At 54.8% G+C, this 22,600-nt stretch overlaps 3 protein-coding genes across 5 annotated transcripts in view; 1 reads left to right on the top strand and 2 right to left on the bottom strand.

Moving 5' to 3' along the window:
• MPRIP (myosin phosphatase Rho interacting protein) overlaps positions 1–7,220 on the top strand; it is a 127,638-nt gene extending 120,418 nt beyond the window's left edge. For 2 of the 3 annotated variants that reach the window (XM_059908736.1, XM_059908738.1), the window contains 5 exons: positions 318–437; positions 1,096–1,182; positions 1,688–1,850; positions 2,890–2,975; positions 6,541–7,220. In XM_059908736.1, coding sequence (XP_059764719.1) covers positions 318–437; positions 1,096–1,182; positions 1,688–1,850; positions 2,890–2,975; positions 6,541–6,612 — 528 coding nt within the window. In that variant the 3' untranslated portion in view covers positions 6,613–7,220. Of the gene's footprint in view, positions 1–317; positions 438–1,095; positions 1,183–1,687; positions 1,851–2,889; positions 2,976–3,439; positions 3,501–6,540 lie in introns of all 3 variants that reach the window. The other variant, XM_059908737.1, reaches the window with a different exon arrangement.
• FLCN (folliculin) overlaps positions 1–22,600 on the bottom strand; it is a 57,263-nt gene that overhangs the window by 4,133 nt on the left and 30,530 nt on the right. The window lies entirely within an intron of this gene.
• PLD6 (phospholipase D family member 6) lies at positions 17,720–21,893 on the bottom strand. Its single transcript, XM_059908743.1, has 2 exons — positions 21,476–21,893; positions 17,720–19,086 (listed from the first exon to the last, which is right to left on the bottom strand). The coding sequence occupies exons 1-2, from the start codon at positions 21,891–21,893 to the stop codon at positions 18,839–18,841; spliced, it is 666 nt and encodes a 221-aa protein (XP_059764726.1). The 3' UTR covers positions 17,720–18,838.

The following is a 22,600-nucleotide window of genomic DNA, read 5'->3' as shown; positions in this document are numbered from 1 at the left end:
AGGTACAGAAAGTGAGTGGTGAGGGTGGCAGGAGGTCCTGATCCTGCCGAAACTCAGGGGCACAAACCCTGGAACTGATTAACACTAGTCACGGTGACAGAACAGGGCTGAGGAGCATGGATTCTGCAGCCGCAGTTCCACAGAAGCATTAGGCCGTGTAAATGGCTTTGGCCAGGGTGTCCACACTGCTCTGAGATGCCACCGTGCACAGGCACCGCTGCAGGCCTCCCGTGCTGCACGCTCCCCTGGCCGCGCCCTGGGTTCGCGGCCAGACAGCTCTGTAGAGCACCCTGTTTGGTTGTGTTGCTGTCCCCCAGGAGCTGAACAACCGCCTGGCTGCCGAAATCTCACGGCTACGGACGCTGCTGACCGGGGATGCCGGTGGCGAGGCCGCTGGGTCACCTCTCACGCAGGGCAAGGACGCCTATGAGTTAGAGGTACGGCTCAGAGCCAGGTCCCTCTTTACCAGCTCACATCATACAAGCCCCACCTGGGGACTGGGGGGGTGGGCCTCTAGCTTGTGGACAGCAAGAGGGGGAGAACCTGGAAAGACCTGAGTCATGCCAGGACGCAAAAGAGAAGAGTTAGCTGCCAGGCAGCGTGGGACCCCTCACGAGGCCACAGGGACCTTTAACCCGTCCTCACTCACCTGCCCTCCGCCCTTCTGTTCTACCACGTCACAAACACTGACCAACTAAAATGAAACATTGAATAATTATGTGAACACTGCAGCTGCTTGAGATTCTTAAGGCTGTATTACTCAAGATCAGGAAGGTTCATTTTAAGTCAGAATGATTGTTTTTTACGTATAAGGTGTTCTTTTATGAAAGCATCTCGTCCTAAATGATGGGAGAGGCTGACCTGAGGTCTCTGCAGGACCCCTTCCTGGGCTCTGTGCCAGGAGCTCCCAGGCTGAGGACGAGGCTCTCGGGTCAGGAGGGGTCTCGGCCATTTCTTCCTGACAAGGACGGGGAGAGAGCTGCCTGCCCACTGGCGTGTGGAGGGGAGTCCTCCGTGTGGCTCAGTCTTTGCTTTCGAGGCCCTGGCAGTCGCTCTGCTCCTAAACATGAGTCTCTAATTTCTCTCTCTTTCTAGGTCTTATTGCGGGTCAAGGAATCAGAAATTCAGTACCTGAAACAGGAGATCAGCTCCCTCAAGGATGAGCTACAGACGGCGCTGCGGGTAACACACGTCCCCACCAGTGGACCTGGGGGACGGGCTCTGGGTGGGCCGGGGCCACGCGTGTCCAGAGTCACATGTAGCAGCTCTGGAGTAGATTTCACTTCCACGGGAAGAATGGCAGCCTGCAGGCGGGCGCGGCAGGAACAAGGGGCCGTCCCCGTGCCCGCCCTGTGCTGGAGCAGGGACCCAAGACCCAAGCACACTGTTGTCTCCTGCGGGCGCTCCTGGAGGCCAAGTCACGTAGGGGATCCAAGACACAGGGGTTTTCCAGCCTGAAGTCACACAGAGGTCCTCGGGGCTCAAGGCGGCACCAGCCTGGCTATAGCCCGGGGCCCTGCCATGCCTGTTTCACTCTGTGTCGTTTCTGCCTCTGGAAGGCGGGGGTCAACCTGCCTTCTCTGCTGCCGGGTCCGTCCCCAGTCACCCCCGAAGCGCTCTGGCCCCAGGAGGACGGGCCACCCAGCCTGGCTGTAACTGCTCTTTGCTCTGCCCTTCTGTCCCCAAGGACAAGAAGTACGCTAGTGACAAGTACAAGGACATCTACACAGAGCTCAGCATCGTGAGGGCGAAGGCCGACTGTGACATCAGCAGGCTGAAGGAGCAGCTGAAAGCCGCGACCGAAGCACTGGGTGAAAAGTCACCGGAAAACACCCCCGTGTCCGGATACGGTGAGTCCTCCAGCTCTGGATTCTGACTCAGTAACTCGCGGTGATTTAGTCGTGGAGCTGCTGGCGCTTGATTCAAGCAGAGGAGTCCTTTTCTGTGTCAGACTCACTTCCTGGTAGGGAACAGCTGGGGGGTGGCAGGCGCCCGGCTCTCGGGCCCTCCTGGTTGGGAAGCCCTTCTCCTCCGACGCTGCACTGGTTGCCCTGAGGGACAGTCATACCTCGGTGTGTGTGTGTTCACAGCGACAGCCGGCTGTGATTCCCATTTTCCTGAATAATTCACTCATTCTGTAAGCAGCTCTCGCTGGTTCTTGATCCTGGGGTTTTACCATAAAACCTGCAAAAGGCCCTGGGGGGAGGGGATGGGGGGATGCTGCCTGTTGAAGAGATGCCCTAGCTCACCACCCGCTTCCTCTCGGCCGGCAAGGATCCCTCCTCGCCAGTCTGCATCGCTGCTGGGCGGGCACGTTCAGGTCTTCCCGAAGGCAGGCAGGCCACGTGCAGCGAAGCTCACATCAGACCGGGGACGGGATGGTGACACTGGCTGCTTCCGAGGAGGAGTCTGGGGGCCAGCGGATTTAGGGTTAGGAGTGAGCACGTGCAGCCTGTGACCCTTCTGAACGCACGGGGGCACAGAGCTGGCCCTGCCTCCACGGTTGGGGGCTGAACCGTGCGGCCACCGCACAGCTCTCAGCAAGTGAGGGAGGGCGCCGTAAGTGTGGGAAGCTAAAACCCAGAGAAGCCCGGGGCTCTGAGGAGGAGGAGGGCGGCAGGTGTGCCCAGCAGCCCAGGGGCGGCGGGTGCTGCGGCCGGCCAACGGAAGGAGCCTGGCCCGGGGCCTCGCATGCCTCCTCCAGGTCTCCCAGCGCCCGGAGCTGTTCCAAGAATCTCGTGTTTTACAGTTCTTTGTTTGGGATTCTCTTGGGTTGCTGAAGGAAACGTCTCACGTGTGGGTGATGATGATAAGCCTTGGAAGCCTTCAAACCCAAGTCTGTTCCCAGGGGGTTTACAAAACAGGCACTGGGTCTGCTTGTCTTCTCAGATATAATGAAGTCGAAAAGCAACCCTGACTTCTTGAAGAAAGACAGATCCTGTGTCAGCCGACAGCTCAGAAGCATCAGGTCCAAGGTGAGTCTGGGGTCCAGCCCCTGGGTATGTAGAGCCCACCTAGGGCCGCAGCAAAGGGTCCCCAAGGTCCCAGAACTCACCGGCCCCACGCGCTTACCCTGCTGGGCCAGTTCCAGGGGCTTCGCACTGAGTGTGTCCCTCGCCCAGCAGTGGGACCATCTCCTGCCAGCGACAGCAGAGGGCCAGGCCCACAGCAAGCAGGGCGCGGGTGAATCCCCTCAGACCGGCACCCTGCTGGGTCGGTCCTGCCCCATCTGGACTGCTCCTTGCATGTCCCTAGTTCATGCCGACGCCGGCTGCCTTCGAGAGACAAAGCTGCCCGCGCCCCTTCCCCCCCAGCGTGTGCCCTCCGCCCCCGCGTGCCCCTCTGTGGGAAGGTGGGTTGGAAGGTGGGGGTGACCAGCATGTTGCATTTAGGATTTATTGTGTGTGTGTCTTTTGTTTTCTGCTCTTTCCCCCGACAGTCCGTAATTGAGCAGGTCTCATGGGATAACTGAAACGACCCGCTTCCCGGTCCCTTGTCGTGTAGGTAAACCACTCTCACCACCACCCGCCCGCCCGCCGCCCTCGAGAGGGTGCTACCTGCATGCACTGCTCACACCTCCATAGCGAGCTCCTTGTTTTCTGGTTACTTTCATTCCTCCTGCTCCAGCCGGCACGTACACGAGCCACGTGACGTTCCTTAACCTGTTGTGGGGTGTTAACTGCACTGTAACCTCCTAACCGAGGGGAGTCCCCCAGCTTGGTGCGCTGCCCATGGGGCCAGCATCTCGGCCCCGTCACATGCACGTCGAATGGTTTGTGCGCTCACGTTCTTTGGGGGTACCGCTGCCCTCCGTCGGGAAGCAGAGTTCACAGAGCCGCCCACTGGCGAAGTACCCCCGCCCTCCACCCTGTTAACAGGCCCAGGAGGCCCGAGCCCAGCAAGCCAGGGAGCTGATACCTCGCACATGCAGCTCCGGAAACCACTCAGTAGAGCAAAATAACTGCGAGCGCTTGGGGCTGAGCGTTTCCCAGCCCCGGGGACCTCGGGTGCCTCCAAAGACAGGAAGCAGGGGCTGAGCGCTGGCTCAGAAACATCAGGCTGTCTGACCCCGACCCTGCCTGGACGCTCCCGACTCCCACGAGGCCCAGGCGTCCGGGGCACACAGTCACTCATTCCCTAGTGGGTTCATCAGCTCTGCTGACCTCATCTCGCTGATTCTCCGATAAGGAAGTTGAGGGCAGCAGGAAGGGCTCAGAACAGGGGACGCTGGCAGGTGCGCCCGGCTCACTTGCAGGCTGAGGGGTTTGGTTTAGGGAGAGTTTACGGAAGGAAATCCAAGTAGGTTGCACTTAATATGTTAATTTCCCTACAGTCCTGGCTCACTTATCACCAGAAATGGTTTAAGGCCTGTTCAAAACTTAGTTTGGGCTTTTTCCTTTAAACATGAAAAACGTTCTGTTTAGCAGAAGGGAAACGTGTTCTTGGTTTACGGTTTTCTTGTTGGTGATTTTTACTTCTGTTTGAGGCTGAACTGTAGCTGCTGCAAGTTCACCGTGAGTGCTTTGGGCCTTTTGCCTGTAAATGACATATGACAAACAAACACTTCTGCTTAGGGCCCTTCCAGGGAAGCCTTGCTCCAGCAAGTCCGCCCCGTCAGGCGGACCATGTGTCGGGGGAGGGAAATAAAGAAAAGTGCTTTGCAGGAATCCCCTGGTGGTCCAGTGGTTAGGACTTACTTGGCGCTCTCACTGCTGGGGCCTGGGTTCGATCCTTGGTCGGGGAACTAAGATCCCAAAAGCCACACAGTACTTTGGGCTCTGGACAAAGGGCCAGAAGATCAGTGGAAAGACCTCTGTCAATAAGGGCCTTTGGCCATGAGATGTGCTGGCACAGATGTGCTGCCGTGTAGATGGCAGCTTCTACGCTGGCCAGGAGCTCGCTAAAGCAGAGGCCAGGAATGAGGGAAGAAACTGTCAGGCACACCCACGAGGGTCTGCCTGCGGCTCTCTGCAAGGCCGGGACCCAGATGAGTGTTGGGAGAAGCCCAGGCGCGGGGTTTCCCAGAGTTGTGTTTGTTTGCGACGTAAGAGCAGTGCTGTCGGCGTGTGGGGACAGCCCTGCTGGCCCAAGGAGGAAGCTGGGGCCCTTACGCTTCACCCTCAGGGACGCCAGCCATGACGCTGTGCCTGTAACGCGCCGTCAACAGACGCTTGCACGGCTCTGCGTTGCCCTTTTTCCTGATTGTATGTGGAAACCGTTGCACCTCCCACGGGAAGATGGGAACTAAGTTGCCCGAAAACAACCTGTCACTGGTGCTTTCTGATACAAGGTCTGATGTGTACAGATGTCTGTCTGTCACGTGTGTTGTCTCCGTACCTGCCTCCCTCAGAAGGACAGAAAGGCTCAGCCCCCATCGCGTCAGAAAGCTCGCTGCCTAAGAGCAGCTGGGCTTTTCTGGGACGGAGGCCCCGCCTGGTCGTCTTGAGCGGGGGGGTGCGGGGCAGCGCGGGGTCTGCTCAGGCTCTGCCCTGCCAGCCGTGGTGCGCGGCGGCAGAGCAGGGGCGCTCACCAAGCGTGTGTGACGGTGCACGGAGGGAAAAGCTCTGTTCCTCAGGACTCGGCAGTGGCGGTGTGCTGCCACCCAAGGCAAGTCCCCAGCTAGAGCAGAGCGGCGTGGCAGGCGACGGGGCCCGGCCCTTGGATGAGACTGGCTGCCGTGTAGATGGCAGCCCTGACCTGAAGCAGGCGCACTTGGGACGAGAGTCCCGAGAGCACGTGAGGCAGTCGTGGGCGTTAATGGATGTCAGCATGGGACGTGGATTTGTCCTCTTCCTCTGACCAGTGGCATCTAAATTAAAAAATACAGGCAAGCAGAGCTGTCCTGGGTGAAGCTGGGGCCCCAGGGGAAGCGGGTCTGCTCTGAGGTGGAGGCTGGGCTCCGCCTCACCTGCTGATTGTGGGCCGGCCCCGGTTCCGCCGCCTCGGTGAAGCCTGGACTTGCCACGCAGATCCGATGGCAGCGAGGCACCTTCGTTCCCAGTCGTGCTCTGAGGTGATGCTCCTTTTCTCATCCAGAAATTAAGTCTCTGTGAAGAGCCTCCCAGAGTAAAGCAGGAAATCCTCTGTCCCCCACCTTCGCCGAGGTCCCACATGAGCAAGGATGGGCTTCCGTTCTCAGAGTCTCAGTAAACAAACCGACATGTTCCCACCGCCACGTTCCCAAATCCCCGGGGCAGTGAGAGAGTCCAACAGGGTTTGTGATCGGTGCAGCAGGTGCTGCCAGCGTGCGGCCGCGAGAGACCAGACGTGGATGCGGACGTAGCGGGCATCTTCATGTTCTTGGCAGGGTCTCCTCTCCTGGCTCCACTGGTCTGATCCCTGCTTGTCGAGAGAGAGCCCTAAGCTCAGCATTGGTCTTGTTTCTTTTTCCTCCTCATCTAGTAACACCACCACCTTGGGGGTCGTGGCCCTTCTAGCACGCCCACTAACCCTCCGGGAGCCCCGAGCCGCGCCTCTTGCCGGATTGCCGCCCGTGCCAAGCGGGGCCGCTGGCTAACGGCCTGTCTGTTTCTCCACCAGAGTCTGAAGGAGGGCCTGACGGTGCAAGATTGCCTGAAGCTCTTTGAGTCCAGGGACCTGGAGCGCGACTAGCTGCTCCCCTGCAGCTGAGACGCAGCCTCCCTGGCCCGCGGCCGCCGCCCTCGCCTGCACCTTCGATTTCTGTTACCGTTATCGTTGTTATCGTCCTCAGTAACTGCGGTATGGATGCGTGAGAGACTGGTCTGTGGGTTGCTCACATCACTCCCTGTTGTGTTTATCGAAGCTTTTCCCCATGGTTGTCTATGACCAGCCCAGCCGAGGGGCCGAGCGCCCGAGCGCACGCGGCTCTCCCCCGTCGCCCCCGCGCTCACGTACGTCAGTATTAAGGCCCAGCAGCCTGTGATAAGCTAGCTCTGTCTCGCCCACTGCGCGGCGGGGTCAGGGCCCGGGCGGGTCCCTGGGAGAGAACCGGCCACGAGGCGTGGAGGCGTGTGCTGCGGTCCCAGCGCTGACAGCTGGTAGCCTGCGGGGGGGAGTGTGGCCTAGAACCTTGGATGTACCACCTTTGGGCTTCAGAGAACAGCATTTTGTATTTGTTCCACTAATGCCGCTTAGAACCACACCCCAGATACTCGTGGTAAACTTTTCACAACCTGGAAAATGTTGAAAGCAGCCATTCCTATTTTTGTTTGTTTTTTATTAAATCTTGCACAAAACCAGGCCCTTCTCATTCCTTCCTACGCTCGCTTCTTTCTTGGTCACCAGGAAGCCTGGGTCCTTTCATACTCGGTAGATGCTGGCCTGCAGCCCGTGGCTTCAGACTGGGAGCACAAATAACGAAGAGAGTTTCCCTCAGAGAGTACGGTTGACAGGAGACCCTGTGTTAAGTCGAGAAGGTTAGAGCAGACGTTGGAACCAGATGAGAACTGGCCATCGTGACGTGCTCCTAAGTCTCCTTCAGTTCACCTGAGGTCTGAGGCCGTGCGGCACTGGGGGTGCCTGCGCCGGGTCCGGACCGACAGCTCTGCTTCCTTAGTGGTCTGAGTAACAACTTTTTAACCGCCACCAGCCACTCCACAGCACTTCTTGAAAACCTCTGAAATTGGGGTTTCTATGATGGCCCCATGAAAACTCCTCATCCTGTTAGGACGGGGAGCATGAGAAAGCCCACCAGGCGGGAGCCAGCGCAGACGCCCGGGCGCTGGGGGGGCAAGGCCTCCTGGCCTCATGGCAGCTGTCGGCACCCTGCCGCCCGCTAGCGCACTTCCGCTCTGCTCACTGCTTGGGTGAGCGCCACAGTCTCGGGTACGTGGGTGCTTCGGGCGTGAAAACGTAGAAGTCATCTTGCTCAGTTTTTAGATTAAGTGAACGCACGAGGTCATTTGGAGAAAGTCCTGGAAGGGCAGGACAGAGGGCTTCATTTGGGACCTGCGAGAAGTGCAGCTCCCGTGCCGTCTTCGCACTGGATGGTCTCAGAGCTCCTGGCTGCAGTGGGCCTTCCCTGCTCACGAGCTGTTCAGAGTCTCACACCACCCCAGTCACTCGTTTGCCGCTATCCTTCCATGTGTTTAAAAGCAGAGTATATCAGCTCCTTTCATTCTGCTCATCAGACACCCCCGCCGTGTAGACTGGCGCTGTCTCCAGAGTGGTCTGTGAGCGTGTCACCGAGGGCAGCGTGACAGGTGCCCTGGGGATCTGCTGGGCGGGCCTCTCCCAGGCTCGCGCGGCTGTTCGGGTGCCGTGACTGGGGCTTCGTGTCCCTCCTCCGAGCATGCACCTCGTCAGGCCGGGTTTGCCCTGTGCTGCCCCTGCTGCCCCTGGGGGATCTCCGGCCCTCCCAGAAGGGCAGGGTCCGTGCACAGAGTTGGGTTTCGTCTGCCCGTAGACGTGAGCGTTTGGATTGTGCAGTGCTCCTGATTAGGTCAAAAGAGCATTTTATTCACGTGTCTTCATCAGTTATCTTTTGAGGTCTGACCTCAGGAATCCTGGGGAACAGGTGTCGGCAGCAGCATCCGGGGCTCGCAGGCAGAGGTGGCCAGGAAACGCGCTGCGAAAAGCTCAACCAGCCGAGCAACGACCCCCGGCCGTGCTGGGCATCAGCACGTGGTGACAGCCGCCGTCTGGTTCGGAACCAGGTCTGAGCTTCGGGCTGGTGGGAGCAGGCAGGACAGGACGGCGAGGGTCTCTGCTCTGCATCTCGCTGTCCCACCTCAGCCCCCGCCATGCAGCGTCCTCCGGACTCTGCCTGCGAGCCCCCAAGCTCCCAGGCAGCAGTTGAGCTGCCGAACTCCAGAAGGAAGGAAGAACCCGTGTGCGGAGATTGAGCTGGTGTCTGCGCTGGCCGAGAACAGGCCCCCGGGGGGCTGCGGACAGGGAGGCGCAGGTGACCGCGAGCCCAGGCTGCTCCTGGCACTCCCCCAGCACGGGGGGCGTCCCCACGTCCCCACGGAGGGAAAGGTTCCCCTGGGTCGGCTCTTCACAGCGGTGACATTTTCCTGTGAACGTTTCTCCTTCATTTGGGACCTGCGAGCACCTGCAGCGAAGCCGAGCCCCACAGACCAGCGGGACGGCTGGACCGGCTCACGCCACCTGACGGTTCTGTGAACACCTGCATCACTGCAGTGCAGTACAAGTGCGCCGGGCTCGCGGTCTCCTCCGCTCCGACGTGCTGCCGGGGCCTGAGCAGCTCTGAAGGCCAGTGTTCCAGGTGCCCGTGCTGGCTGCAGCGTGCCTCGCGGGCTTGTGCCATGGCGTGTGAGAGCCTGCGTGGCTTTCTAGGACGAAGCGATGGCTGTGCTGGGGTGACCGGCGGAGACCGAGGACGAGGGAAGGCCCAGCCTCTTGCCAGTCACGGGCAGCCTGTCATTCACGGTGTCCAGACGCAGGCAGCGGCTCACTGACCCGACAGCTGGGCACCGAGGCCTCGTGGAGGCCAGGCTCGGGAAGAGAGGGAACTGCCTGAGAGCAGTTCTGACAGATGAGGCCACGAGACAAGACCTACGGTGTCAGCACTCACAGCGACGTCTATTTAATGCCGTTTCTCTGCGAAGGAAACACCATCTTTTCATCACTGCGCCTGGCGGCCCCCTCCACATCCTCTGGGTGGGGCGGCACAGCGCCTGCCCCCTCCGAGGGGCCTGGAGGGTGAGCGCTCCCCCTGGAACCTCCTCTGCAGCCGGTGCCAGGGTCCCCCAGCTCTAGCCGGTGAGACCTGCGCGGGCACCCCTGGGGTGTCCCCCGCTGGGAGGGGCAGGCAGACGGGTGTGCGCGTTCTCCTCGCGAAGCTACTGGCTCCTGCTCCCCCCCGAGGCCGCGGCGTCCCCCCGGAGCACCATGAGCCAGGCTTCCCCCGCCGCTCGCCCGTGACACGGTCTTCTCCAGGGACTCAAAGCTGTTCTCCATTAGAGAGTAAAACGAACACAGCACGCCAGCAGTTCTCTCCTGACAAGAAGTTTGCTCATCACTGTTCTCAAGAAGCTTACTTTCAAGACGCGATTTCATAAACAAAATACTAGACACTAGCCCTTTATCACCTAGAAAGGGGAGGAGACTGAAGTGTTGCCAGAGTTTTACAAAGGACTGGGAAGTGTGTAGTATGATACTCAAAAAGAAGGAAATACTAGAAGGAGAAAAGATCTGGCCCCTTAACTGGAAGCTTCTCTCCTCCGGAAACTGCAGCCATTCGGAATGTCTCACACCCCAAAGTCCTGGACAGTTGAGCTCTTGGTGTTTCACGTTGACTAGCAACTTGCTTTATGAACAGATTTTACCTGTTGCCCTAGCATTTCCTCCACTCAGCCGAAACTAACGAGGTCCCGGCGCCCTGGTGCTGCAGCCCCACCCATAGGAGAGGACTTGGGAGGTGCTGCTGAGAACCGACTTCTTCCAGAGGTTTCACTGCAGGCATCTGCACACCCATCTTGTCCACCTGTGATCGTGGGCGCTCCTTCATCCCGCCATTCTGAGACGGGATCCTGGACGGCTCCAGAGACGCGGAGGAGCCGCCAGGGCGCCGAAAGGCATGAGCGCAGGTGTCGGACTCCCAAGTCTAGGAAAGGTCTCCCTCACCAGAGGTCAGGTGAAACGTAGCGCCCGCCCCTGCTCTCGGCACCAAGCGCAAGACGCTGGGGACACTCCCGCCGCAGCAGGCCCAGCCCGGCTCTCCTCAGCCTGCTCTCGGGAGGCGGGGTTGCACTTTAGTTTTGTGTATTTTCACCTGTGTACACTTTCGCAAGGCCGTACTTTCCACAGCTGAAAACTTAAATAAGCAGCAGCCTTAACTGAGGTCTCAGAAACCACGTGTTTTGGGTTCTTTGATAGGAAGACAGGACAGAAACCCAGTATGGAGATGAACTCTGTCAGTCTCTCAAGTTTTGCCTGCTGGAAAAGACCGGTCTCGTTCTTCTGCCCTTTTGAGAACAGTGAGTTTCTTCCTGTTTCTCTGTAAAGGGAAGCGGTCTCCCCTCCCTGAGGTCTGTCAACAGAAGACCCTCAGCAGAGCAGGCCCAACCTGTGTCCCCGACAGCAGCTCAGACACACTGTGTCCGTTCCTTCCAGGGCCCACAGGACCCCGCACACCCCGTGCAGCTCCCAGTTCCTCTGTATTTAGAAAAACCGGGGTATTATGCAGAGCAAGCAGTGTAAATATTACTCAGAAGTTACTGCATGGATTTCTGTGACAAAGTCTGTGTGGGGTTTTTTTCTTTTTTCCTCATACAAGCATCGCTTTCTAAGATAGGAAGAACAGCTTTGGGTACAACATTGAATCCCACTCAACATTACAGGGAAGTGTTTTTAATGACTTGTGTTACCTTTCGTAAAGCTCTGGCCATTTAACAGGTGGTTTTGTTTTTCCCTGAAAGATCTCGGTTGTACTTGTTCCTCATTCTTGGCAGAGCCATTCAAAGTGTTGAGAAAAATCAGGAGGAGGAGGAACACAGGAGTTGCTCTTGCCCAGATCCTGCACACAGTGACTTAGGACCTGCAGGAGACCCAACGCCTTGGGGTCTAAGTCAGTGACCCGTGGCCACCTGCTGGGGGCTGCGTGGGAGTCCAGCCAAGCGCTGGGCTGTTGTGTGTGACGGCATGGACGCTGCAAAACTCGTAACGCTGTTCTTCTACGATGTGTGCCCGTCAGGTTGGTAAGCATGCTTGAGAACTGGGCCGTCCAGGCCTGTGGGACGAGCCGGGAGGGCAGTCTGAGCTCACGCAGAGCAGCCTTCAGACCCACGGGCGCCTGCTGCCCATCACGTTTCCAGCCATCCGCCCTCTCCCCTTTACAGCTAGCTATGTCACCTGTTTCAGTTTTATTTTATAGAAAGCTAGGAATAGATTACAAAGAACACTAAATTCATTCTTGTGTTATGCTTGTATCACAAAACCAATTAAAATGGATTTTAGGATTTACCTTTAGTATTAACAACGTATCTACTGACTTACTGTTAGGATTCAAAACCAGTTAAGTGATTAAGACTTTTCCTAAGTAATATTTATAAAATGTAAAGTTTCTAAGTGGCTCCTCAACAATTAGAACCCTCAGTGATCTTTCTCACAAATATGCTCTTCTATCAGGTGAACGTCTCAATCCAGCCACTTGAGACAAAAGCATATACTATGCCTAGCTGCTGGCGGGGTGGGGGCAGCATACGAACAAAGTGGGAAAGCGTAGGTAGTTTCTTCTACTGTGACAAGTTCGGGAATAATTCACAGCAACAATCACTTCTGCCACAGCTAATTTTTCACAGGTGGTACATGTTCAAAGAATAAGCTTGTATAATTTTTACTGGTGTTTAATTTCTGTACTAACGCTGAACAATAATGTTCGCCAGGCTGAAGTGGCGTGGAGACCCACCGCGTGCCCCCACCCCCACCCCTGGCGGCCCCCGGGAGGGGCCCATCTCCCGTGGGACTGCAGGGCCTCTTGAAGAGAAGAGCCTGGTCAGCTCGCTGCTCTCTGACAATTCAAGACTTTTACGGTTTAGTTTGAGGCTCTTTTTTAATAACAGAATTTCTGATCAGCTGCTCACTACAACTGAAGTGTTACTTTGTCAAAATATTTATTCCTTTGTGTGACATGCTAGATTCTCATGGATGTAGCTGATCATTTCTACTGTAAATATTACCTAACTTTACATAAACAATATCATAATAAACTATTTTTGCATCACCCTTGGCATGCTGTGAACGAGATTTTGTTTAACGGAAGGACATGACGCAAAATAGGCATTTAGATCAAAAGTCAGAAGGCTGGTCAGGAACCTAGAGATTTATAATGGATCTTTGGTTTGTTTTTACTTTTATAAAATCTGCTTTTTAAGTTTTTGGATTAGTTGTCAACATTTTAAAATGAGGAGATTTCACATGTTCACACACAACGAAGAGTTAGAAATATTTTACATCCATAATCTAATTAAGGTACATTTGGCTGTTACAGAAACTTTCAGGGGGCCAAAAAGACACTAAGAAATACAAGAAAAAGAAATATAACTCCCCCATACCTGCCCCTTCATTCGGAGATTTACAGTATTTTTACTTGTTGTTTAAAAAAGAAAATGCATTTTTCCTCATGACCCAGTACGCACATACATACACCCCAGCCACAATCCAAAATTTCACAAAATAATGCACCCTTCCTAGGACACACACTGACGTCTCTATCCCATTTCATTTTTTAAAATTCTGGTTGTGACCCACTAAATAAATTTAAAATAAGAAACTGGTTTTTTTCCCCCAATATTGTCACAGCCTTTGGAGTAAAACATGTGAAAATGACTGCAGAATCCAAACTTTTACTCAGATAAACACAAATTCAAGTCTGACTCTACCTATTAGAAATCAACTTGTGGAATCCGTAAAACTTAACAAAAATAAACGAGTACAGACACATAAAAGAAACATTTTCAGTACTATTCCAATTGTTCAAAGATGTTTCAGTTGTTTTTCACCCACTTAAAAAAATTATTCTTGGGCTTCCCTGGTGACACAGTGGCTGAGAATCCGCCTGCCAACACAGGGGGCACGGGTTCGAGCCCTGGTCCGGGAAGATCCCACATGCCGCGGAGGAACTAAGCCCGCACGCCACAACTACTGAGCCTGCACTCTACAGCCCGTGAGCCACAGCTACTGAGCCCGTGAGCCACAACTACTGAAGCCCGCACGCCTAGAGGCCGTGTGCAGCAACAAAGACCCAACGCGGCCAAAAATAAATAAATAAATAAATTTATAAAATAAAAAAAAAATTATTCTTGTCAAACATAGTTTCAGGACACTGGTCTAATATAATGGTGTTTTAACAGCTTTAACACTATTAAAGCTGTGTACGTGCAATTTTAAAAACCAGTAGGCATTTGGGAAAGTGATAAAAGACACTCAGCAAGCTAGGCACAGAAGTGAGCTTCCTCAATATTAAAGGACAGGGACTTCCCTGGTGGCGCAGCAGTTAAGAATCCGCCTGCCAATGCAGGGGACACGGGTTCGATCCCTGGTCTGCGAGGATCCCACATGCTGCAGAGCACCTAAGCCCGTGAGCCACAACTACTGAGCTCGTGTGCTGCAACTACTGAAGCCCATGTGCCTAGAGCCTGTGCTCCACAACGAGAAGCCACCACAATGAGAAGCCCGTGCACCGCAACAAAGAGTAGCCCCTGCTCGCCGCAACTAAAGAAAGCCCACACGCAGCAACAAAAACCCAACGCAGCCCCCCAAAACAAATAAACTTAAATAAATAAACAAATGAAACCTAATTAAGCTTAAAAACTGCACAGCAAAGGAAACCGTCAACAAAACAAAAAGACAAGCTACTGAATGGGAGAAAATACTAGCAAATGATACGACTGATAAGGGGTTAGTATGCAAAATATAATCAATATAAACAGTTTATACAACTCAACATCAAAAAAGCAAACAACCCAATTAAAAAATGGGGAGAAGACCTGAACAGAAGTTTTTTACAAATAACACAGATGGTTAACCGGCACATAAGCAGATGCTCAACACTGTCAATCATCAGGGAAATGAAAACTGAAACCACAATGAGATGGGACTTCCCTGGTGGCTCAGTGGTTAAGAATCCACCTGCCAACGCAGGGAACATGGGTTTGAGCCGGGTCTGGGAAGATCCCACGTGCCGCAGAGCAACTAAGCCCGTGTGCCACAACTACTGAGCCTGAGCTCTAGAGCCCCCAAGCCACAACTATCGAGCCCGGGTGCTGCAACTACTGAAGCCCGCGCGCATAAAGCCTGTACTCCACAACAAGCGAAGCCACCGCAATGAAAAACCCGCACACCGCAACGAAGAGCAGTCCCCACTCTCCACAGAGAAAGCCCGTGTGCAGCAACAAAGACCCAATGCAGCCAAAAATACATACATACATAAACTAAAAAAAAAAAAAAAAAAAAAAACCCACAGTGAGATACCACTTCACACCAGTCAGAATGGCCATCATCAAAAAGATCACAAATAACACACTTTGGTGAGGATGTGAAATAAAGAGAACCCTCGTACACTGTTGGTGGGAATGCAAATTGGTGCAGCCACTATGGAAAACAGTATGGCAGTTTCTAAAAAAAGTAAAAATAGAGCTACCATGTGACCCAGCAGTTCCACTCCTGGGTATATATCCAAAGGAGATGAACACACTAATTGGAAAAGATACATGCACCCCAACGTTCATAGCAGCACTATGTAAAACAGCCAAAATATGGAAGCAACCTAAGTGTCCATCAATAGATAAATGACTAAAGAAGATGTGGTACATATATGCAATGGAATACTACTCAGCCATAAAAAAGAATGAAATAATGCCATCTGCAACAACATGCATGGACTTGGAGAATATTATGCTCAGTGAAATAAGTCACACAGAGAAAGACAAATACTGTATGATATCACTTATATGTGGAATCTAAAAAATAAAATACACTAGTTAACATAACAAAAAAGGAAGAGACAGATCTAGAGAACTAGTGGTTACCAGTGGGAAGATGGGAAGGGGAGGGGCAAGATAAGAGTAGAGGATTAAGAGGTACAAACTTCAATGTATAAAATAAGTTACAAGGATATTTAGTACAACACAGGAAATATAGCCAATATTTTATAATAACTGCAAATGGAATATAACCCTTAAATACCGTGAGTCACTGTCACACACCTGAAACTTACATAATACTGTATCTCAATTACACCTCCATTTACAAAACTAATTTTTAAAAAAGTCAAATAATAGCTTTCTGTTCGTGAGGATGTGGAGAAAAAGGAACCCTGATACACTGTTGGTGGGAATGTAAAATGATTCGATCACTTTGGAAAACAGTCTGGCAGTTTCTGAAATGGTTAAACACAGTGATACGACCCAACAATTCCACTCCTAGGTATATACTCAAGAGAGATGAAAACATGTCCACACGAACACTTGTATGTGAATGTTCACAGCATCATATTTGTAACAGACAAAAGGTGGAAACAACGCCAATGTCCATCAATTGACGAACAGGTAAACAAAATGTGTTCTGTCCATACGATGCATTATTATTCAGCTATAAAAAGTAAAATACTGACACCTGCTACAACATGGATAGCCCTCAAAAGCACTACACTCAGGGAAAGGAGGCAGATACCAGAGACCGCATGTTGTGGATTCCATTTACGTAACACATCCACACCAGGTAAATCCACAGAAACAGGGTTTCTTTCTGGAGTGAAGAAAACACTCTGAAATCAGACGGTAGTGATGGCTACACAACTGTTACTATAGTAAATAACAACTCTGTTAATATACTAATAACTAATATTCTGTTAATATACTGTTACTACACTGAATTGCATATTTTAAAAGGGTGAGTTTTATGGTATGTGAATCCGAGTGAAGTGTTTTTTTAAACTAGTCAGTTGCTTTAAAAACCAATTCAGTACAACCAATACAGTGCTTTAAATACAATGGAACTGCACTGTTTGAACCCAACATGCTCGTGTATTTGACAGCTACGGGACAAACTGCTACCAGGACATTTTTTTTTTACCACAAGGGTTACATGAGTTTAAAATATTTTACACGTTAACTGTGCCAGTGTTTAATTAACTTTGCCTGTCAGGTTTGTTAAGCTGCATCACTGCCCTGTAGTTAAAATGATGACTTGGAACCCGAATCACGAGGCTGGCCAGGAGCCTGTGGGGCGGGGGCGGGGGGCAGTAAGAGGGGAGCCGACCTCGACGCCTCTTAGGCAGCAACTGCCAAGCCTCCTGGGGGTGGATTCCCTCCTGTAATGGTTCCGTTTGTGACAGAATCTTGTGGACAAAGCATGCAGCTTCGGACGACACGCCACACAAGCCCCCTCGCAGCCTCTTCCCCTCCGTGCTCAGGTCACTGCCCGGTGTCCCCTGCCCGCGGGATGCCAGCCACACTGCTGGGGGTCTCCTCAGTGTGCCTGCCCATCACTGGATGAGCCCCCAGACAACTGCCGCTCAGCACAAGCCACTGACTCGGCCTGAACTACCTTCCGAATCAAGAAAATACCAATGGTTCAGCTCACCTGCTTTCACGACCCGGAGACCTGGGAACCACGCAGCCTCGGCCGCGAACCCCTCTGGCTCTCCTGGAGACCCGGACACGCCGGGGTCGGCCTATGCCCTGCCCCCCACCCAGCTGCCCCTCCTCACGCCTCTCCTGTCAGAGCGGGGCTCTGGTCACCTCGTATGGTCACCCTCCCTCAAGGGGACAGAACAGCCTCCAAAGTGGAGGCTGATCTTAGTGCTGTAGCCTCGTCAGCACCCAGGCCCTCAGAGAAAGTGTTGTTTTCCTTTCAGAAAGGCTGTTAATCTGGAACTTGATTAGATCAAATTCCCACCGCTAAGATGACAGTAACTAAAACAATATAAATAAAATTACACTAAGTAAAAAACTATGTGAGATGAGCTCACTTCACAACTTCTGCAACATCAACCTCGATGGTGGGGCTGGATGGTCCGGTGCACGCAGTGCTGGGACTGCGGACACCGCTCGCTTCCGGAACGAAGGTGCAGGCCCCGCGCGCGCTGGGCGGACACTCGGAGGACACTGGGGGGTCCCCCAAGCAACACCCCCAAGTCTTCACTCCTCGAGAGGATCCTGCCTTGGCCAACGGTTTCTAAATAGCTGGATGTTCCCCCCCGCCCTGCCACCAAAAGAAGTTGTTTAATAAGTAGCCACTATTTGAATGAACAAAAGGCAGAAACACACAACGCTAGTCGGCTAGGGGAGAGCACGTTTATTCGAGGCGGCGGGCCCAGCTCACGGGAGAAACACGGTCACTGTGAAGCCATGTCTGTGACTTCCAATCTGAGAGTACACCTTGGTTGAGTAAGAAAAGCTAAGCTTCGGGTTTACCTATCTGACACTCTAAGTCAGAGATAACTTTAAATCGAGAGGAACACGCCATGTGGGGGAAGGGTCCCCAGGGGCTGGGAGATGAGGGAGGAGACCCAGGGGTGCCCACCGGGTCTGAGCGATAGGAGAGAGCAACTGCTGTCCAGGTGTCTTCGGAGCTGCCTCCGGGACAGTTCAAACATGTCACATCCCTGCCCCGGGAACCAGGACAGCCCAGTGAGGCCACCCCTGGGTCCTGCCTCGGTGATACTGAGCAAAGCCACGAGTGTCGCGGTGAAGGTCAATTCTAAATGCACAACCAAATTTCTCTGAATGTGAGAATGCTAAAAGTTAAAATCCTAACACGTGGAAACAGGAGCAGCTCTGGACACTCCTGTTTCCACGTGTTACGATTGCTCACTTCACCTCACATACACCAGGGGCTGCCAAGCACCAAGCTCTCAGTGCTCGTCCCTTCTACTGAGTGATTCCCAAGGATGATGGCCACTCCTCCTCGCCGTGCCATCCCCCGCCCCTCCCCCCAGGAGCTGGAGACAGCACGGAGGGAGGGACCGTCACCCTCTGGCCATCCAGGTTCCGCCAGCCAGATGGGGGCTGAGGGAGCACTGAGGGGCCCGAGGGCTGGACCGACGGGTCAGGGGAAGCCAGGGAGGCCCCAGAACCAGGAAAGGGGCTCGGATCGGCCTCCGTGATGAGGCGGTGGCCCTACCTGCACGCGCAACCCTGACGGAGGCACCCCGCGTTTGGTCCAAAACCCGGCCCTTCCGCTGCAGCATGGCCTCTTCCTCGTAAACCCCAACACTCTCTAGTGAACTGTGCCATTTAACAAAGGAGAATTTAACGGGACTGGCTTTCCTCACACAGAACGTGGACTCCAGCCCCGGAAGCGCGCGGCTCCTAGCGGGAATGTCGCCGTGGCCCCCGGGGGGCGCTCCAGCTCGAGGGACGCCGGCCCCACCGCCCCACGTGCAGGCATCTCAGCGACGTCTCCTGTTCTGAGGGAAAAAGGTGTACTTGGCGGGGTCAAACTCCTCCCAGATGCGCTCAAACTCCTCCCGGAAGAGCCGCACGTACTCCTCGTCCTCCATGATGAGCACGTTCTCCCGGTTGTTCTGAATGGCCTGGGTGGTCCAGTTCAGCGAGCCAGTGATCAGCACCTTCCCGTCCACGATCGCGAACTTGTGGTGCATGTAGCCCAGGTCCTGGTCGTGCCGGACCTGGATCCCTGCAAGGAGTGAGACGCCACTGCTGCCTGTCGCCCCAGTGAGCCCCCGGCTGGGCGCTCTACCTCACCACCCCCACGCTGGAGCCCTTCGCTCCCTCCCCCCAGCCCCCACCACCCATCGCTAGGGTTCAGGCTCCTTCTGCAGCACGCATGTGTTCACGTGACTGATCGTGCTTGTGTCCGGGTTCGCGGGCACCACCGTGTCCGGATGGTGACAGCGGCTGAGTCAGGCAGGGGCCCGCCCCACCAGCCCCAGGAGGAGGCGTGGAGGACACAGAGGCATCGGGACGGGGAGGACGACAGAGCCGAGGGCCGGGTGGCGGCAGGGACGCGTGACTCAGTTCCTCTGGAAACATGCCCTGCTCCCAGCCCCTGATCCGGGGCAGGCTCCCCACCCCCTCCAGGGCATATGACCCGCATCATCCTTCAGTTACTGGTTCCAGGACGATCCAGTGGCGACTGGTGCAAAACCCATCTGCTCGGGTTCACGTGCCCCTAAGGTCTCACTCAGGCCCAGAAGCAGATCCCCCTGCAGTCAGCACCTTGTAAGGGGTACAAGCCTGGCGGGGGGAACAGCGCAGGAGACACCAGGCCCTGGACCTGAAGCCGCGGCTTTGGCCCTGTGACCACCGCGCTCACACAGCCTCTCTGCCTGTTGTAGCTCACGGAGCCCTAGGTGCGCCCGGCAGCCCCTCCTAGTGACTCCCACCTTCGACCCCAGGATCGCCTGCCACTCCTCACACTACAGCGTGGGCCCTCATGCATGTCACGCCGCGGGGCAGATGTCCCGCCCTCTGCACAGCCGTACCTGTCCTACGACATCTCCTGACCCTTCTGGGCACCTCCAGGACTCCTGCTCCAGTCAGCCTCCCACTGGGGCTGTGCTGTTCAGCACTGTGTCCCCAGAGGCCAGAACCGGTCCAGGCAAACACAGACTCGCAGAGAGACCGGTTCAACAGTGAGTGACAAATGACAGCCTGGATGCCCTCAGAGGACTATCAAGGTTTAGACGGAGTCTGGTCGCGGGGCCCTTTAAGGTTCTTCCCAAACCCGAGGCTCTACGGTTCTCTAAAAACCTAAACAAAATAAAACCGCTATGCCGAAACATTGCCAAGTTTCCCCATCAAAAGAACCAACAGATCAGGACAACACGTAGCTACCAGGAAGAGCAGAAGTCAACGGTCCTCAACATTTACACTAGGTTTCCAACCCTGCCCACACGGAAGCAGATGGAAAAGCAGCAAAAGACTGAAGCGTGTTCCCATCAGGAGAGCGGGCAAGAGGCCCGTGCAAGCTGGGCTGAGAGCAGCCAGGACAGTTCTTAAAGGCCAGACGCGTCTTTCGGCCACAGTGGCCACCAGAATTGACAGGTCAAACAGATGCTGATGCAGGAATGTCCTTCCTGGGTGCCTCAGTGATCGAGAGAAGGGCACGAGGTTCAGACTCCGAACAGCTCACACAGGACGCAACGTCACACTGAGGCAGCAGGAGGAAACAGAATTCACAGGTAAGGCAGGCTGTGAATTTAGAACGTCTTCAAAATTATTCATACATCCGGGTTCACCTGTCCCCACCCCAGTGAGAGAGGCAGGCCGGCCAAAGACCTGACTTCCCTGACATTTTGCAGCTGGAGAAACAAATTAACTGCCACCAACTAAACATTTCAGCTCCACGTTGTAGTGTATTTTTAAAATTCATTTCAGGGCTTCCCTGGTGGCACAGTGGATAAGAATCTGCCTGCCAATGCAGGGGACGCGGGTTCGAGCTGGTCCGGGAAGATCCCACATGCCGCGGAGCAACTAAGCCCGTGCACCACAACTACTGAGCCTGCGCTCTAGAGCCCGCGAGCCACAACTACTGAAACCTGCGCGCCTAGAGCCCGTGCTCCGCAACGAGAAGCCACCGCAATGAGAAGCCCGCACACCGCAACGAAGAGTAGCCCCCGCTTGCCGCAACCAGAGAAAAGCCCACTCGCAGCAACGAAGACCCAACGCACCCAAAAAATAAAATAAAATAAAATAATAAAATAAATAAATTTTAAAAAATTCATTTCAGAAGCTCCAAAATGAAATTCACTAACAAACTGAAGGAGAAAGGCCTTTTCGTCCCTTTGGTCCTTAAGCGGACGCAGCCTCTCTGCGCACCTGCGCCCTGACCAGCTTCTGCTGGCCGACCTGCTTCCAGCCTCGGTCCCTCCCGGGGCTGTCGCCCAGGTTTCGGGCTCAGACGCTCTGCACAGAAGCTCCTCGGGAGGCCCTGGAGTTTCCCCAGACCTTGCAAGGCCGCCAGGGGACGCGAACGGGTCTCCCCGGTCCTCAGGCCCCCTCCCCAAACACCCCCACCATCTGGGTTCTGCCTCCCGCCTCCCCCGGCCCCGCGCCCGGCCTACCTGCCTTGCGGAGCAACCCGATCTGTGAGCCATTGAGGGCCATGTAGTCGCAGTCGGTGACCACGCGGACGCGCACCCCGCGCTGGTGCAGCAGCTGCACTGCGCGGCCCAGCTGCGGGCTGGAGAAGGCGAACAGGCAGAGCTCGAGGCTGGCGCGGGCTGCCAGCAGGGCGCGCAACAGGCGGCTCAGCGAGCTCTCGCCGTGGGGCAGGCTGCACGGGCAGCCGGAGGGCGCGGCGCCCGGGACCCGCAGCAAGGCCTCGGTGCACGTCACCTGAGACGGGAAGAACAGCACCTCGCGCCGCGGCCGCCGCTGCCGCCCGGCCCACAGCCAGCGTAGCACGGCGGGCAGCGCCTCCAGGGCCAGCGCGAGGCCCGCGGCGATAGCAGCCACCACCTGCCAGCGTAACGGCTGCATTTCGCCCGCGGCGGCTGAGGCCCCGCCTGCCACGTGCGCCCGCCGCCCACTGCGCCTGCGCGCCCGCCTGCAGCCCACCTGCGCCTGCGCACTCAGCGCCCGTCGCCCACTGCGCCTGTGCGGCCGCCGTCCACGGGCCACGTGCGCCTTCCGCCCCGGGGCACTTGCTCCGGCGCACTCGGCGCCCATTGCCCACTGCGCCTGCGCACCCGCCTGCCGCCTACGTGCGCCCGCCCACACTGCGCCTGCGCGCCCGACGCCCAGAGAACCCAGGAGACAAGCAGAGAAGACCCATAGTGACCAAAACTGGAACAACTTGAACAGCATGAAAAATGCAGAATTGGCTTATAACCCAAGTATAAATATACATTATTTCTATAGTGAAGTAAATGAGTAAAGAAATGAGAGATGGGGGGTTGGGGGGGTGGTGTGACGAACTGGGCGATTGGGATTGACATGTTTACACTGATGTGTATAAAATTGATGACTAACAAGAACCTGCTGTATAAAAATAAAATTCAAAAAAAGAAAACCAAGTCCCAAGATAAAATTGATATAGCCAGATCATAACAATCAACTCACTTTCTAGAGTTTCATCTTTACCATGTTTTTAATGTTACATTTTATTGTTTTCTTTTAATTTTCCCTTTAAAAATGAACTTTTATTGGTATTAATAAATGTATTTAGATTTTTTTCAAGTTTCAAA

This window comes from Balaenoptera ricei, chromosome 20 (genome assembly GCF_028023285.1).
Source record: "Balaenoptera ricei isolate mBalRic1 chromosome 20, mBalRic1.hap2, whole genome shotgun sequence".
In the NCBI taxonomy this organism is placed as follows: domain Eukaryota; kingdom Metazoa; phylum Chordata; class Mammalia; order Artiodactyla; family Balaenopteridae; genus Balaenoptera; species Balaenoptera ricei.
The sequence above is the reverse complement of the archived record's forward strand: the minus strand, read 5'-3'. Positions and strand labels throughout refer to the sequence as shown.